This window comes from Panthera tigris, chromosome E1, assembly GCF_018350195.1.
Source record: "Panthera tigris isolate Pti1 chromosome E1, P.tigris_Pti1_mat1.1, whole genome shotgun sequence".
Classification (NCBI taxonomy): Eukaryota; Metazoa; Chordata; class Mammalia; order Carnivora; family Felidae; genus Panthera; species Panthera tigris.
In genome coordinates, this window is record NC_056673.1 from 335,139 (window position 1) to 350,496 (window position 15,358).

Below are 15,358 nucleotides of genomic sequence, written 5' to 3' on the forward strand. Positions count from 1 at the left end.
GATTTCGCTTGGTTCCACATCACTGTCATCGGGGGCTTACTCGTGAACTTGGCGGTGCTCTCCAGGCCAACAGAGACCCCAGTCCCGCCTCGGACCTGCCGGGGGCCGGGGCGGAGGGGCCACGCCCCACCCACCCCGCCCCCAGGGCAGCAGGTCACCAGCCAGGCCCAGCACCCGCTGGAGACCCACCGACAAGGTCAGGCCCGAGCCTGCTCAGCCGGACGATGACAAGTCCTCAGACACCTTCCCCCCAGAGAGCTGCCCCGACGTCACAGCAACAGCCCAAGCCCCGTTCAGATCTTGGCAAGACACTCACTCCTAGGGCCCTGAGACCGGGCAGAGGCACGCACGTCACGTACGACACCACAGAATTCCTCGGCCAGGGCAGGGCCACCTGCAACCTCCCCGTGCGTGTGGCACCACCACGCGCAGGCACACAGGGCAGAGCACCAAATCTCACAGGTACCGACAGGCCATCTGAACGGCCAGACCTCAAGGGAAGGGAGTGTAATTTCAACACGAAGGTCTTCACGTGTGAGGGACCCGTGTGGCAGGGGGCTTCTGTTTGGTCTCCACGTAACAGGTCCTGCTGAGCTCGGGCGCCAGGCAGGGCACTGGGTGCGGGTCCCTCACCTGCTCGGCAGCCCCAGGCTCTCGCTTCAGGATGGCCTCGGCCGCCCGGTTGTTCTTGTACGTCATGGCGCAGGCAAAGGGGGTCAGCCCCTGTCTGTCGCGGACACTCAGGCGGACGTCAGGGTGGGAGATCAGCAACTGAATGATGACACTGTGCTGGTTGCTGATGGCCACGTGGACAGGTGCCCTTCCTTCCGCATCCTGTGGGGACAAGGCACAAACGAAAGGGGACCTGGGAAAAGCACGAAGGAGAAGAACTTTCGGACGGAACTGGGTTCTGGGATTCAATGCTGCCACCTCGTGTTGGAAATGAACTTTCAAAGAGGCCAGGCCCAGAGAAGACTGCAGGCCGCTGTCACGACCCCATGCTCCAGTGACCCGGGGCACAGACACACTTCGTTTAGAAGACGCGGGGTCAGCCCGCCTCTAAGTTACCCCACTTCCTCTCTGGCTGCAGGGCAGCAAATGTCATCCCCCACAGGCCAGGACACATAACTCACAGGGGCTCAACCGAGCTACTGGAACATTCTCCTGAACACAGTGCTCAGCTGGAGACTAGGACAAACTCAGTGGAAACACATGACCAACGGAGATAAAAGGCAAAGAAAAGCTGACTGAAGAAATCCTTCTCGTGCTACAGAAAGAACAAAGGCACAAAGTGGGAGTCTTCACCTGAAACCCTTACAATTCCTGGGCAGGCTGCACGACCCAGAGGAAGTCGCTCCCCCCGTGTGTCCCTTAGCCCCACCTGTGGCCAAGCCGGGGCCCAGGACCCAGAGCCTGCGAGGCCCCCGGTCCTCGGAGATTTCCCGAGTTCTGGGCTCAGCATCTACCTCCCTAGAAGGAAACTCTCCGTACCTGCGTGTTTACACTGGCACCAAATTCCAGAAGACACTGCACTGTCTCTTCCAGCCCCCAGGAAGCTGCCAAATGCAAGGGCGTTTGCCCGTCTCTGGCCTCCTCCTCCCCTTCTCCATCAGCACCGGGCTGTCTGGGACTGTTCACGTCGCAGCCGCTGAAAGCAGGGGGATGAAAGGCGGGCTTCAAGAGCAGGCTCCCGAGGCAGCCGAGGGCAAGCTGATAAAGGTCACAGCAGCGGCCTCACACAATCCAACAGCAATGCTGCTGCCCCCGGATACGGGACGCTGGGCCCCACCCCCCTGGATTTCCTTTTCGGTCTTGGGGGCAGCCTGGGCAGCAGAACTCCTAAAAGCTCCCCAGGAGATTCGTATGCATTTAAAATTTGAGAAACGGGTGCCGGGTCGGGGGGGGAGGGCTCAGTCAGTTGAGCGTCTGACTCTTGATTTCAGCTCAGGTCATGATCCCAGGGCTGTGGGATCAAGCCCTGCTTAAGATTTTCTCTCTCTCCCGCTACTCCTCTCCCCCCACTCGTGCTTGCTCTCTCTCTAAAAAAATTAAAGTGAAAAAGTAAAACATCAATAACCTTTGAGAAGCACTGCTCTAAAGGTCCCTTCCACACATGCTTCCCTCTGGGTGAGCCATGGGCCTCCCGGGGTTCATGCACTAGGTGGGGTCCTGCAGAGGCCATCTGGTTTCCTCCACCCCGGCCTCCTGGCTGCACTGTGTCGACTGGTCTGAATGGACTACGGGAGCCTCTGTGGCCCCCCCGAGCAGGAAGCTGGCTCAACTTCCTGTCTCTGTTATATGGGCACACAAGCCCCTCTCCTCGCAAGGGACTCAAGTTCCCTTAACCGGCTGGCTTGACAGGGCAGTGACCCCTGACAGCCTTAGCCGGGGAAGTCAGACCAGCCAAGGCCTGCCGGGCCTGCCAGGACTGCAGCCGGATGAAACGAGAGGAGGGCTGGCCGCAGTAAGAAGGCACGAAGGGACATGTGGGCCTCTCAGACCTGCGAATAAGAAAGCAGGCAGTAGACTCGTTGTTCTCGTCGATGGCCCTGTGCAGCAGTGTCTGAAGGCAGCCGCCCGGCCCTGGGCCCCAGCACGTGGCATCACAACCGTGTCTGACCTGCAGAAAACACACGTTACTCACAAAGACTGCCCAGTAAAGTCAAAGATTTTATTACCATCTCTGAACTCTCTATGTACCCCATCACATGCATTGTTTCAGGCACGATACAGTGGGTAACTGGCTGCCGATTACTTTAACCTGTATCATTCGTTAGTCGTACAAACACTCATTAAAACGTGCTCTGTGCAAGTTCTTACAGCAGGTCCTGTGGGACGGGTTTGGGAAATACGAGACAGATAGGTTTATCAGTGTCCTCGAGAGCCGTGGCCCAGGAGGGACAGAAAACACCAGCTACCCCGCCCCTGGCAACACACCTGCAATGAAAAGGTCATCCCGTGACAGATGCACGATCCCTTAACGTCATCTCAGAAAAGCCCAATGAGGCCTTCCTGGGGCCTGTCCTCTGAGCAAGGGAGGCAAACCAGAGGTCTGGGGACTTATCGCCGTGGTGAGAGCAAGGGCAGCCCACACCAGGTACCCTCTCAGGAGAAGACTCCTGGGGAGACGCCTCCGCTCTCTGGCTGCTTGGAGGCAGTTCCCACAAAGACAGCCTAAAAACCAGCGCTGGCCAAGAGGACGCTGAACTCCCCAGTGTCTTACACGGGACTTTCAACTGCTCGCCCCCGACCCAGGTTGCGGCTCGCAGACCTCTCGCTCTGCCACCACTCTGCAGACACCAAACGAGTCTCTGACACGACACGTCCCCACTTGTAAACAGAGGCTAAGGTTGAGCTGGTCTCACCAGGGTGGACGCGATGTCCTCCAGATGGTTCGCCAGCGCGAGCCACAGCGGGGGGTTCCCCTTCTCATCTGGCACGGACATGTCCGCTCCACGCGTGCATATGGCGTCCACGACGAGTGGGAGCTGGTTCCTGATGGCCAGCTGAAGGGCCGTCTCCCCATCCTGAGTCCTGCGAGGACATGCACGCCTAGACGCACGTCTGTAGCCGGACTCGGATGAGAACCCTGCCCCTGTGGGCGTCCCAGACGCCAGAACCCACCGGGTCCCCCAAACCCCTTCACTCACGCTAATGTGCTTTCACGGCGATTCGGCCTGTCGGTAGCATCTGCCCCGCCTGCCTCTTAGGAAATAGAGCCGTGCCCCTTCTTGCACCAGGAAGACAGCTGACCAGCCCCTCCCAAGGGTGCCGAAACCTCTCGAGCACACAGCTGCTCCCAGCAGCATCTCCATAAAACGCCACCCCAGCTGCCCACGTGACAAAACCCTTCTTTTACCACTCAGTCATTCAGGGTCACCTGACGTTGCAGATAAAGATATGTTCCTTTTGAGAACACAAAACCGACAGCAACTTAACTCCGCATTTTCCCCGCAAGACTTTTTGACAGCTCATTTGTTGGAATGTTCTCGGTCATATACGAAATCCCCATCTGAACAACTGCTTCTAGACTGTTCTTTTAATGAGCTTTGCACGGTATGTGCAGGAGTCGCCACCCCACAGGTCAACGAGATGGCTGGGGTGCTGCGGCAGAGAGGGCGGTCCCAACCCACCTGACGTTTATGTCTGCCTGGTGCTCCAGGAGGAAGAGCGCGCTCCTGCTGTCCTGCCGCTGCATGGCCATGTGCAGCAAGGTCTGCCCGTCCGACATGGCGTCGTTGATGCAAGCGCCGGAACCCAGCAGCTGGGCTGCGATCGTGTGCATGCCTGGGAAACAGACAGCCCCCAACAGACACAGGCTCAGCGCTTCCCACTCCCTCAACGTGTCCCTGCAACGAACACGCCCCCTCGACTTCTCAAGGCCGGTTTTCCACCAGGTGGAACAGGCTCAGCCCTCACGCTCCCCGCCCCCCCCCCCCCCCCCCCCCCCCTCTGCCCAGAGTTGGGCAGCTCCGATTCCCCTTACCGGTCCATAACGCCAGGCCCAGCACAGTCTGGTCTCGGGAATCCTTGAGGCTGAAATCCGGAATGATTTGCAAGTTGTTGGTAGCATGAAGCGCATTAGCTAAAATGTTTAAAGGAAAAGAACACTGCATTTCACCATCCCACGGATCACATTTAAAGAACTCAAGACAGTAAGAGTTCACTTTCCAGCTGACTGACTGGCTGTAACACAATCACCTGTCCACAAAGAGAATTCATAAATCTGGTGGGGAGTGGAAGCCAGAAACCTGGTGTTTTGGAGCAAAGCTTACGGGGAAAATAAGGGTTTTAAAGCTTAAGGTACTGTACCTTCTCAAAAGGAAAACGCTGCTATGAAAACACACACATGCTACCTGACCGCTGACAAGAGGCTCAAAACAACACCCAGCAACGTTCTCCTGACGCGTAACTCCTACCACCTTACAACTGCTGGGAGGACTAAGAAAAAAGTACATTCTATCCAGAGTCCCACTTCTGTCCACAAGCACGCTGCTAAAAACTGCTGGCCTTGACAAGGACGCAGGCAAGAGTGAGACAGGTTTCAGGGCAGGAAAGAGGAGAACCCGGGGATGACCTCCTGAGGGAAGCGGGCCTCCCCGTCCAGGGGCTCCCCTGGCCCGCCTGCCAGGGAGACTGAGGCACACGGAGCACCAACCAGCTCGTGCGGGACCTGCGGCCGGGGCGTCCCTGGACACTGCTCACGCCGAGGCAAAGCTCTGGGAAAACACCCAGCATAAGAGAGAAAGCAGCCCAAGGCTCTAACACCATAAGCTAAGAGCCGGAACGGGCAGGCCCCATCCTGACAACGTACACGGGGAAACACAGCCATCAGGAGCCAGACTGCGTGCTTCTCCGGTTTGACCTGAGAGGATCTGCAGTAAGAAAACTCACAGCTGGAAGGAGCATCAACTCCGCAACTGACGACTCGACACCTACTGTTCAAGGTCAAGGAGAGAGGCAGTCCCCAGCTCCCTACCTTTCTGCTCCAGGATGACAGACACCACGTCCGGATGGTTGTGGGCAATCGCCATGTGCAATGGTGTCTGCAGGTAGACGCCGTCCCCTGAGCCGGCCGGGGACGCGGCCTCCTCGGTCTGCAGGTTGGGGTTGGCCCCCTGCTGCAGGAGCTCCGCGGTGAGGCTGGCCAGCCCGTGCCGACAGGCCGTGTGCAACGGGGTTTCTCCCTGGACGGAAGCAAACGGCCCACTCAGGGCACACTCGTGCCGGGAGTTTCCGTCAGAGGGCTGAAGACAGCCTGTGTGCCGAGACCCAGGTCCCCGGGGCAGCCACAGCCCTGGGCCCATCCTGTCCCCAGCTGTGACTCGTCACACGCCTGGTCTGTCCCTCCCATCCCTGTGCCATCGCCCTTTGTTTCTTTAATGTCTTCCCCTGTGCCCTCCAAACAGCCCTGTGCTTCCTGTTGTCCGATGACCTTCTTAATTAGCCACCCTTCACTTTGTGTTTGTAACTATCTTGCTAATTATAGACACAACTAATTAAACGACAGCAACAGACGACCTCCAAGCGCCACTGAAATAAGCCCCACGGAGGCCGGAAGAGCCGGGACCACAGCCCTGCTGTGACCACAGCCCTGCTGGTGACAGAGCCACCAGTCTGACCACCACGCCCCTGTGGCCCCCTTCCCCACCGGTTTTTCTGACCGGCTCACGTCAGCCCCATCTTGAACTCTCATCAAGACCTCCTTCTCGCACTTCTTAAAATTAAAAACATTTCAGGTTGGCCTTACGCATACTTGATTCCATATTCAAAAGGACAGGAACGTATGGGACAAGTTTCCTCTCGTGCCCTGCCCCCACTGCCCAACTATCCCCCCCTAAAGAACATCATGGAAATCACTGTCCCCAAGGCAGTCCCTCCTCCTGGCAAAATCCTCTCTCCCTCTGTGGGCCCAAGAGCTTCCCCCACCTCTGCGGCCCCTGCTTCTGAAAGCCACAGCCGGTAGGAGTGCAATTCCGCAACTCCTCTGCACGCGGTCTCTGTGCCGCCAGATTCAGCGTCTGAGGTCAGGACAGGTCGTTCCTGGTCCAGATGACTCTCAGGGGCCCCGGCCTCGACTTCAGCGGTGCGCCCGGCCCGCCAGCTTCCCAGTAGGCTCTCTCAACTCAAATGACCACACCGCCAGTCTACTCAAAACCCTTCACGTGGGTCTTCTCTTCCCACAGGATTAAGTCCAAAGAACTCAACCAGCGTTCCAGACCCTTCTCCAATGTCACGCTCACTTGCTCTCAAGGCGGGTCTCTCCTGGCGCATCTTAGGGTTCTCCCAGTTTTGCTACGAAGGGCACCAGACAAGGGACAGCTGGCAGACCGTGTGAGCTCCAGAAAGGATTTTGTAAAGCTGGGGCACAGGGCATGACTGTGCGCTATCAGGAGTGGACAGCAGGCACATGACGATGCAGGAAGAGACAGAGACACAGAGACACATGATGGCAGAAGCAAAGTCAAGAAGGCCACCACTGCACTCGGACACGCCACGCGGCTGGAGAGCAGGCTGTGTGCAGATGCAGGGGCACAGAGGTGAGCGGGTTTAATGGTGGGGGGAGCGGGCTGCCATCTCCCTGTGCTTCGAGACACCTCGGTGGGTCTCCCGTTCAGGCCGACTGCCCGTTGCCTTCCCGGCGCAGCTAAGACCACATGCACCCTTCCACCCTGGACCCGAGTCAATACCGGCCCCGTTGCCTCTCGAGCCACGGAGCCTCCTGGAACCTCAATGTTCTCTGCCCCGAAATGAGGGATTTGTGGGTGCCAAAAACGTCCAGATCCACTCTCAGGTTAAAAGGGCTGATATCCTCAAGGCTCTTAACACAAAGTAGACACGAGATAAATGTGACCTCACGGACAAGCACAGCCTCCCTACATGAAAATGGCAAAGTGAAAACAACATCACGTGGTCTCCAGCGTCCCAGAGAGCGTGCTAATCCGCACCCCGTGACATCAGCACGAAGCCCACCTCACAAATGAGGAAACAGAAGCTCACAAAGCCTAAGATCACGCAGGGCAAGATGAGAAGGGGCCTCACCCGAGGCCCTGTTGCGAGCAGAGCGTGCGGTCCCACCCCGAGACACAGACTAAACCCGCACTCACAGAGCAGACTCCAAACGCAAAGCGCGTAAATAACGGAGATGCATTTGTGGCCAGTTTCTGTGCACGTGCCTGTTACTCTCTACTAGACCACCAGGTCCACAGGATCTACTTTAGGACCCGCCGTTCCACAAATGCTTAGCAAACGGCTGCTGAATGAATCAACCAACCAATATTTGGGGATAAAACACCCGTTTCGCCCTGGCTTTTTCACCAAGTGCATGTAACACAAACTAAAAAACAGACGCTTTTTTTCCCTACACATCCACCACTGCCGCTCCTTCCACAGACCACAGGGCTGCGGCGTCACACTTACCCACTTGTTTCTGTGGTTGACGTGGGCTCCACTGGTTGCCAGGAAAAGAGCCGCTGCCTCGTTCCCGGCTTCGGCCGCCCGCTGTAGCAAGCAGTTCCCTGGGAGACAACGAGCAGAGACACCAGCCCTTCCTCGCCACCGTCCACAACTGACGAGCCCACGTGGGAAGTCCACACAGGCCCTCTCTACAGGTGGACGCAGACCCTGCATGGGCCTGGGAGGAGCAGAGGCTTGGTCTGGCCGTCAGGAGACGTGCCCTCTTCCCAGACCTGTCCTCCAGACGCCACCAGGACCAGAGGGAAGCTACGTCTCCCGCCGAGGTCTCAACAGCAACGCTCCTGACGTTTTGGGCCAGGTAGAGCGCTTTGTTGTCAGGGGTCTGTCCGGCACACTGTACGACAACCAGATGCCAACGGCATCCCCGACCTTGCTGTAACAGGCAAACATGTCCACAGATGTCGCCAAATGTCTGGGGGAGGCGGGGCAGCTGTCTGGGAACCTCTGGGCTTAGAATGGCCACTTTGAAGACCTTGTGAGCTGATGTTCTACCAGAAAATGTCCTTTTATTCCTAAGGCCTGAAACGTATTTGTTCTCGGCTTAGAAATGTTTTGTTTAGCATTGTCTTATAAACAAGAATCTTAGAAAGAAGCAAAATTCTCTTCTTCTTTCCCTCGTGAAACGGTTTTAGCCCCAAGGCAGTGTCTCTCTATTAAAACCCTCTTCCTTTTTGGATACATACAAAGTATCATGTTCTGCAGCTGTGCTCTTTGAATTTTTTTTTTAATATGTATTTATTTTTGAGAGAGAAAGGGACAGGGAGAGAGCGAGTGGGGGAGGGGCAGAGAGAGAGAGAGGGAGACGGCGGATCTGAAGCAGGCTCCAGGCTCTGTGCCTACAGCAGTGAGCCCAATGCGGGGCTCGAACACACAGACTGTGAGATCATGACCCGAGCTGAGGTCAGATGCTTAACCAACTGAGCCACTCAGGTGTCCCAAGCTATGCTATTTGAAAACTCAAATTAAACTCCAGGACATAATATAGGTAAAGAAATGGGACAAACACTGTTTTCATACTGTTTTCCCTTCTCTCTCAGGGAGAGTGTGACTCCACCCCAGGCATGAGCCATCCTAACTCAGAGACCCTAACAAGCGCCCTATAGTCCTTCTGGCACACACAAGTCGTAAACATGGCCTCCCTATCGAACAAAGATGACCTTCGACTGCTAACACATAAGAAATGCTGAGGAACAGTGGACTAAACACTGTTCCACTAAGGAACAGTGGAACTAAGTGGACAGTGGCCTAAGAAAGGCCAGCCATTCTACGCATACTGAAAAATGGAACAGAGGAAAAATAACCCTGAACTTGTTCTAAAACTCAAAGAATAAAGTATTGACAGAACTAGCAAGACAACAGATAAACCCATAACCACGATGAAGAATTTTAATATATTCCCAAAATTGATAGGTCAAGCAGTCCAAAAGTTAGTCAGTTACTGTGTATGATTCACACAGCATGACGAACGAGCCTGATGCACGCACATAAACAGAGCACGGTGCACCCACAATGAAAAGATGCTTCTTTCCAAGTACATGTCACACTTCTGTAAAAACCCGATCGGTAAGAACCTAACGTTCAAGTCCTAAATATCAAAGAACCAATTTCTTATATAATGTGATGCTCCGATTAAATCAGAAATCAGTAGGATGCCTGGGGGGCTCAGTCAGTTAAGCATCCGACTTCGGCTCAAGTCACGATCTCACGGTTCGTGGGGTCGAGCCCCGCGTCGGGCTCTGTGCTGATGGCTTGGAGCCTGGAGCCTGCTTCGGATTCTATGTCTCCCCCTCTTTCTGCCTCTCCCCCTGGTCGTGGATGTGCACGCTTTCTCTCTCCCTCAAAAATAAATTTAAAAAAAATCTTTAACTTGACCTTTAGTTAAATTATTAACTTCTTTCAGGGAAAGGGCTGTTTAATATCCATCTTTTCTTGGCCAGTTTCCCTCATCAGTGGCACATTGCAATGTTGATTACAGTGGGATCCTTCTCCTTAAAAATCCCCGTAATTTATTTAGTCAAATCAAGGAAGTATTGACATTAAAACAGTGGTTCTCAAAGTGTGATCTCAGGGTTCCTAGGGGTTCCTGCGCGTCTTCCGGGGGGTCCGTGAGGTCAAAACTATTTCTGTAACCACCACCCCTGACATTTGCTTGTCCCCCTGCACTGACGTCTGTACTGCTGATGGTCAAACTGGACCCGAACACAAATAGAGGAGGGGCCCCAAATGTAGCAGCGGTCCCTGGGTGACTACCACAGACCCCATCAAAACGAGAGCACCTTCACTCAGGGTGGCCCTTGACAAAGCAGTAAAAATTGCTAAAGTTCTTCAATTTCAACCACGAGTGCCTGTTCACAATCCCTGTGACAAAATCACGAGGGTGCAGGGAGTTGCATCCGGCCCCGTGTGATGAAGTACAGGAGCCTCGAGGAAAAGCCCAGAACCACTGCCTGGGCTGCAACACTGAAGTTTTCCTCAGGCTACACCAGCTTTGTGAAAGAATGACTGATTAGCAAACCATGCTTACCCAAACAGGAGTATCGGACGTTTTGCTGAAAATGAACGAAGTGTGCTTTTCTCTTTAAGGAAACAATCGGCAGTATTTGTACCAAATGATAAAAGTTGACCTTGCAAGTGAATATTAGAATTTTGGAAACCTTTTATCCAAAACTGCTACTTGGACAGCTTCTCAACACTGGAATACCTTCCTGATGAGATCATGAGATCGATAGTGATATTAGTAAACGTGATTCTAAAATAAAGATTTGGAAGATCTGCTCAAGTCAGCAAACCAGAATTTTTCAAATAATTCAATCACGACGTTTATAAAATCACATATGGAGAAAAGGTCCATCCAAAGCACAAGTGAACCATGGATTTTAACTGAAGAGTCAGAAAAGTTCATTGATCTGGTTTCAGATTCTACACTGCAGTTAACTCACACTCCCTGGGGATCTCTGCTCGCTGTAGAAGTAAAGAAATCCGTCCACAATGATCTGAGAAGGCTCCAAAATACGCCACCCTTCTCCGCCTACATTAACTGTGGGAGGGTATGTTTTCTTCACATACTTTAACCAAAACAACACACGTCAAAAGGCTGAAACGATGCAGATATAAGAAGCCAGTCACTGTTTTCTTTTGAACATTATTCTTCATAAAAAATGCTACATGCTAAACATACAATAGTTTATTATTTTCTAACTTAATACACCTTTTAAAAATTTCTCAGTTTTAATTCTAGCATGTTAAATATCAAAGCTACAACGCACTGAAACCAAAGCTCTTTGGGCTCTAATTTCTAAGAGTGTAAAAGGAGTTCTGAGACTCACCGGACCAAACAAATGGAAGTGTTTCTGCTGAACCGACCTGCAGTCTGGCTAAACTTCTTTTATTTTATTTTATTTTTTAATGTTTATTTATTTATTTACAGAGAGCGAGAGAGAGAGAGAGAGGGAGAGACAGAGCGTAAGCAGAGGAGGGGAAGAGAGAGAGAGAGAGGGAGACGCAGAATCCGAAGCAGGCTCCAGGCTCCGAGCTGTCAGCACAGGGATTGATGCGGGGCTCGAACCCACGAACCCTGAGATCATGACCTGAGCCGAAGGCGCCCCCTGGCTAAACTTTTATTTTTTTTAATTTTTTTTTTAACGTTTATTTATTTTTGAGACAGAGAGAGACAAAGCATGAACGGGGGAGGGTCAGAGAGAGGGAGACACAGAATCTGAAACAGGCTCCAGGCTCTGAGCTGTCAGCACAGAGCCCGACGCGGGGCTTGAACTCATGAAACCGTGAGACCATGGCCTGAGCCAGAGTCGGCCGCTTAACCGACTGAGCCACCCAGGCGCCCCCTGGCTAATCTTCTTAAAGCATAAGATGACACGAAAACAACCTGGGCCTTTGCTGGGGTTGCAAGCACAGCCTCACTCGCACCAGCACGCCATTCGGCTGCTCAGTTTCTGGCGGAAGGGCTGGCGTGACGCCTCGTGGCCCCTCCAGCCCCGAGCCCAGCCCTGGGGCCCACGCTCTACCTGTCGCGGCGTCGGGCGCGTTGGTGTTGCTGCCGCGCTGGATGAGTCTCGCCGCAAAGCTGTTTTCGTCAAACGACGTCCCATTCAGCACCGGGAGGTCCTCGAAGGGGTTCACCGAGTGGTCGGGAGACACCGTGACGTACTGCACCGCGAGCCACAGGGCGGTGCTGCCCTCGTGGTCCTTCAGCTCCAGGTCCAGCCTGGAAGAGGGGAGCGACGTGACGGCAAACGTCGCCTCCGCCCGACACCGCGCTGCCAACGGGCTCGTTCTCTCCTCACGCACATCTCGAATGACAATTTTTTACTCTGCTTTTACTTATTGAAACGCACAACGCTAGACGGCGAAGACGCTTGAAGGGAATTCCTTCCACTCACGACCCCCCCCCCACCGTCTTCTCGATGCCGTTGGTGCGTACCGTTTGCACTGCAGCAACTGACTGAATACGAGTTCGTTCCTCGCCATGATGCACAGGTGTAAGGGAGTCCTACGGGGGGAAAGGAGAGGGGTCAACGCAGAAACGGGCTCCGTGCAGGAGAACCCCAGGCCGGACCACCACCAGCAGGAACCCCACACTCCTCCAACAGCGTGCCTTTGCGCCTCGGCAAACGGCCTTCCAAAATCACGACTAAGTGTCAAAGGATGAAAATGGTTTTGTTTCTTTGTCACCGTTCAGTCAGCAGCCGAAGGACAAGACTCGACAGAAGGAAGAGACAGAAAACACTGTCCCGTTAAACGCTGACGCTCACTCACTACCCGTGTTCTCGCACCAGCAGCTTCCAGCACGCGTACGCGTGTTTTCCCCACCTACCCTCCGCGATTCTGAAAAGAAATGCCTTTCTTCCTGTAACTCTGTTCTACACAAGCACAGTCAGAGCAGCAACAGGCCGGAATCCCGGGCCAGGACGGATTAAAGCGGCTTCTTTTTAGCCTTCGAGTGCCCTGAAGCGGACCCGCTGCTGGCACCTGTCCCAGAGGCCCGGCCACCAGACTCACCGCGGCTGGGGAAAGTCAACGTAAAGAATCAACACAAGAAAAAAAGGATGCAGTCATCTGGGGAAACAGAGTAGTAATCAAACGATGCTGAGAGTTCACGAGACCCACGTTACTTGAGTGTGAGATCCGTCACACGCGTTTTCCTGTTCTGCTGTGTGCCGCGCTGCATGAGGCAGGTACACGCACCAGAGGGGAAAACCCCACAATGTGACCTCCCGGAAACACTGGGGACGGCTGTGAGACGGGGCGCGTCCCCCTCCGAGCGCCCCCGCCAGTTCTGACCCAGGTGCCAGCAAAGGGTGCCCACGGAGGAGCTGGACCGGTGAGCCCTGCAAATCCACGGACCTTGGTTCCCAGCACGGAAACAATGTCCCCAGACACCTCTGGGCTTTGTCAAGCCTCCCATCTGCCTAATACACCAACGTCTGGGACTTCCACGAACACCAGATTAAATAGCGAGCCCGTCTGCTCGTCACGTGCCGCCATAAGACACTGTTCTGGAAACAGCGCTAAGAGCAGCCTGGTGACCCCACTAACCTGCCCTTGCTGTCTTGCATGTTGGGGTTGGCACCGGCCTGCAGAAGGGCCTCTGCGATCTGGGCCATCTCCGACATCACGTCCGCGGAGTGTTTCTTTGAACTGTACAACGCCACGAGGTGCAACGGTGTCTCCTGGGCACCCAACGTGGCGGCATTGACCAGGGCCCCGTTCTTAATGAGGAAGGTGGCAGCAAAGAGATCTCCTTGAAAAGAAACAACAGAAAAAATGGTTACACACGACAACGCCAGGGCGAGCTACGCTGGCCGACACTCCTCGGAAAGTCAGGAACCGCAGACAGAGAAGAGGGACAACCGGGCATGTCTACGCAGAACCTTCAAGATCACAAAGTCACCTGCTTGAATTCCTGAGGACCCGCTGTCATCTGCAGCCCCCTACCTCACACCACCACCCCAGTACTCCGGGCTTCCAGGCACAGAGGCCACTCCTGATCACCACCTCTCGGACAGGGTTTCTAGATGCCTCAACACGATCCGTGTCGCTCCCTTATCTCCTGAGCACAGTCTTACCGCCAGCGTGCTGTACTCGCGCACAGGTTCCTGTCCAGAGTATGACCACACCTTGCTGACTGCTACCACACACATTTTTAAAATCTTCTCAACTTGTGACATACACACATAACAGTCTCAACAAGAAGTTTTCAACTAAATATCTGGACACATAATCTGCACACATTGCTATTTATAAGAACGTCACTTGGTAAACGGTTGTAAAAACAAAACTTCTTCCTAAGTCCCCTCCATCACCTTAATTCTTGGAGAATCTATAGGCAGAGAAGTCTGCCTAGAGCAATGTACAAATCCCAAATGAAGTCTGAATAACTTCTGCAGAATCCAGCAAGTTCAACAGCTCTAACTGCTTACTGTCTCTGACTATGCAGCGCTCGTGGGAGGAAAAACAGAAACTACTTTGACATCCTGACAAAAGGCCAGGAGTTAAGTTTACGTAAAGATATTAAAGGTATACAATTCTGAAAATACATGGGGATCTTCAGAACCAAGCAATCTGACAAGTGGCAATTTAATGTTAAAAATACTTGTGGAAAACCAGTTAAAGCAGACTTGTCTAACTTGGAAGGTGATAGGGATTAATTAAATTTGTCATAGAAGGTTACTTAAAGTTCAATTTACCTTGGATTTAGTTCCACTGACATGTTAAAACATGCAAAAACAGTCCCGATACATAAAATTAACATTCCTTAAGAAAATAAGGCACGAATAGCAATGCATCCTAAGGTAATGAACTGTGAACAGAGCAATCACCCAGTTACGAATGCACTGTGCTCGCACTGAGGCTTCTGTCTAGCTGCAGTGGGAGGCGGGGGTTTCTTCTGGGGTCTGCAGGCAGTGCCCCCATGAGCCAACCCCTCCCGGGACAGGCCAGACCTAACTTCCGGGTGTGCCGCAGCACTTAGCTAAGTCATGCCAAGGATTCAGAGGTACTTTCTGTAGATTCTGTCTCCACTCAAGGTCTACAGGATGAATTTCGTACAAATCACACCCTTCTTCAGCTGGAAGATCCCCAAAACGCACAACAACCCCCCAGGTTCATCAGGTGCCGTGACGGCCTGCAGTACTGGAGTCTGCTGGCAGTCTTGGGTTGGACACCAGGCTGTGGAAGGCGTTATGGAACTTCCTCACTATACACATCATTGGCGATGGTGCTCTTTCCACAGCTGATCTGTTTTTGTCTTTGCAGCCAGACACGTGCACCTGTCCCTGAATCTGTTAGTGCTGCAGATGGGGGCTCCTTTGAATCACAACTTCTACGAGACGATTTTCTCTTACAAAGTCACTCACGAGAAGTT

At 53.6% G+C, this 15,358-nt stretch overlaps 1 protein-coding gene across 6 annotated transcripts in view; it reads right to left on the bottom strand.

Annotated features, from left to right (window-relative positions):
- The window catches only part of ANKFY1 (ankyrin repeat and FYVE domain containing 1), an 80,548-nt gene that overhangs the window by 13,270 nt on the left and 51,920 nt on the right, over positions 1-15,358 (bottom strand). For all 6 annotated transcript variants that reach the window (XR_006210934.1, XM_042965375.1, XM_042965379.1 and 3 more), the window contains 11 exons: positions 13,531-13,735; positions 12,416-12,484; positions 12,000-12,199; positions 7,921-8,018; positions 5,480-5,687; positions 4,487-4,585; positions 4,134-4,287; positions 3,366-3,534; positions 2,502-2,620; positions 1,492-1,648; positions 634-834 (listed from right to left, as the gene is read on the bottom strand). Coding sequence is in view for 5 of the 6 variants with exons in the window: in XM_042965375.1 (XP_042821309.1) it covers positions 634-834; positions 1,492-1,648; positions 2,502-2,620; positions 3,366-3,534; positions 4,134-4,287; positions 4,487-4,585; positions 5,480-5,687; positions 7,921-8,018; positions 12,000-12,199; positions 12,416-12,484; positions 13,531-13,735 (1,679 nt within the window). In the remaining variant the exon portion in view is untranslated. The remainder of the gene's footprint in view (positions 1-633; positions 835-1,491; positions 1,649-2,501; positions 2,621-3,365; positions 3,535-4,133; positions 4,288-4,486; positions 4,586-5,479; positions 5,688-7,920; positions 8,019-11,999; positions 12,200-12,415; positions 12,485-13,530; positions 13,736-15,358) is intronic.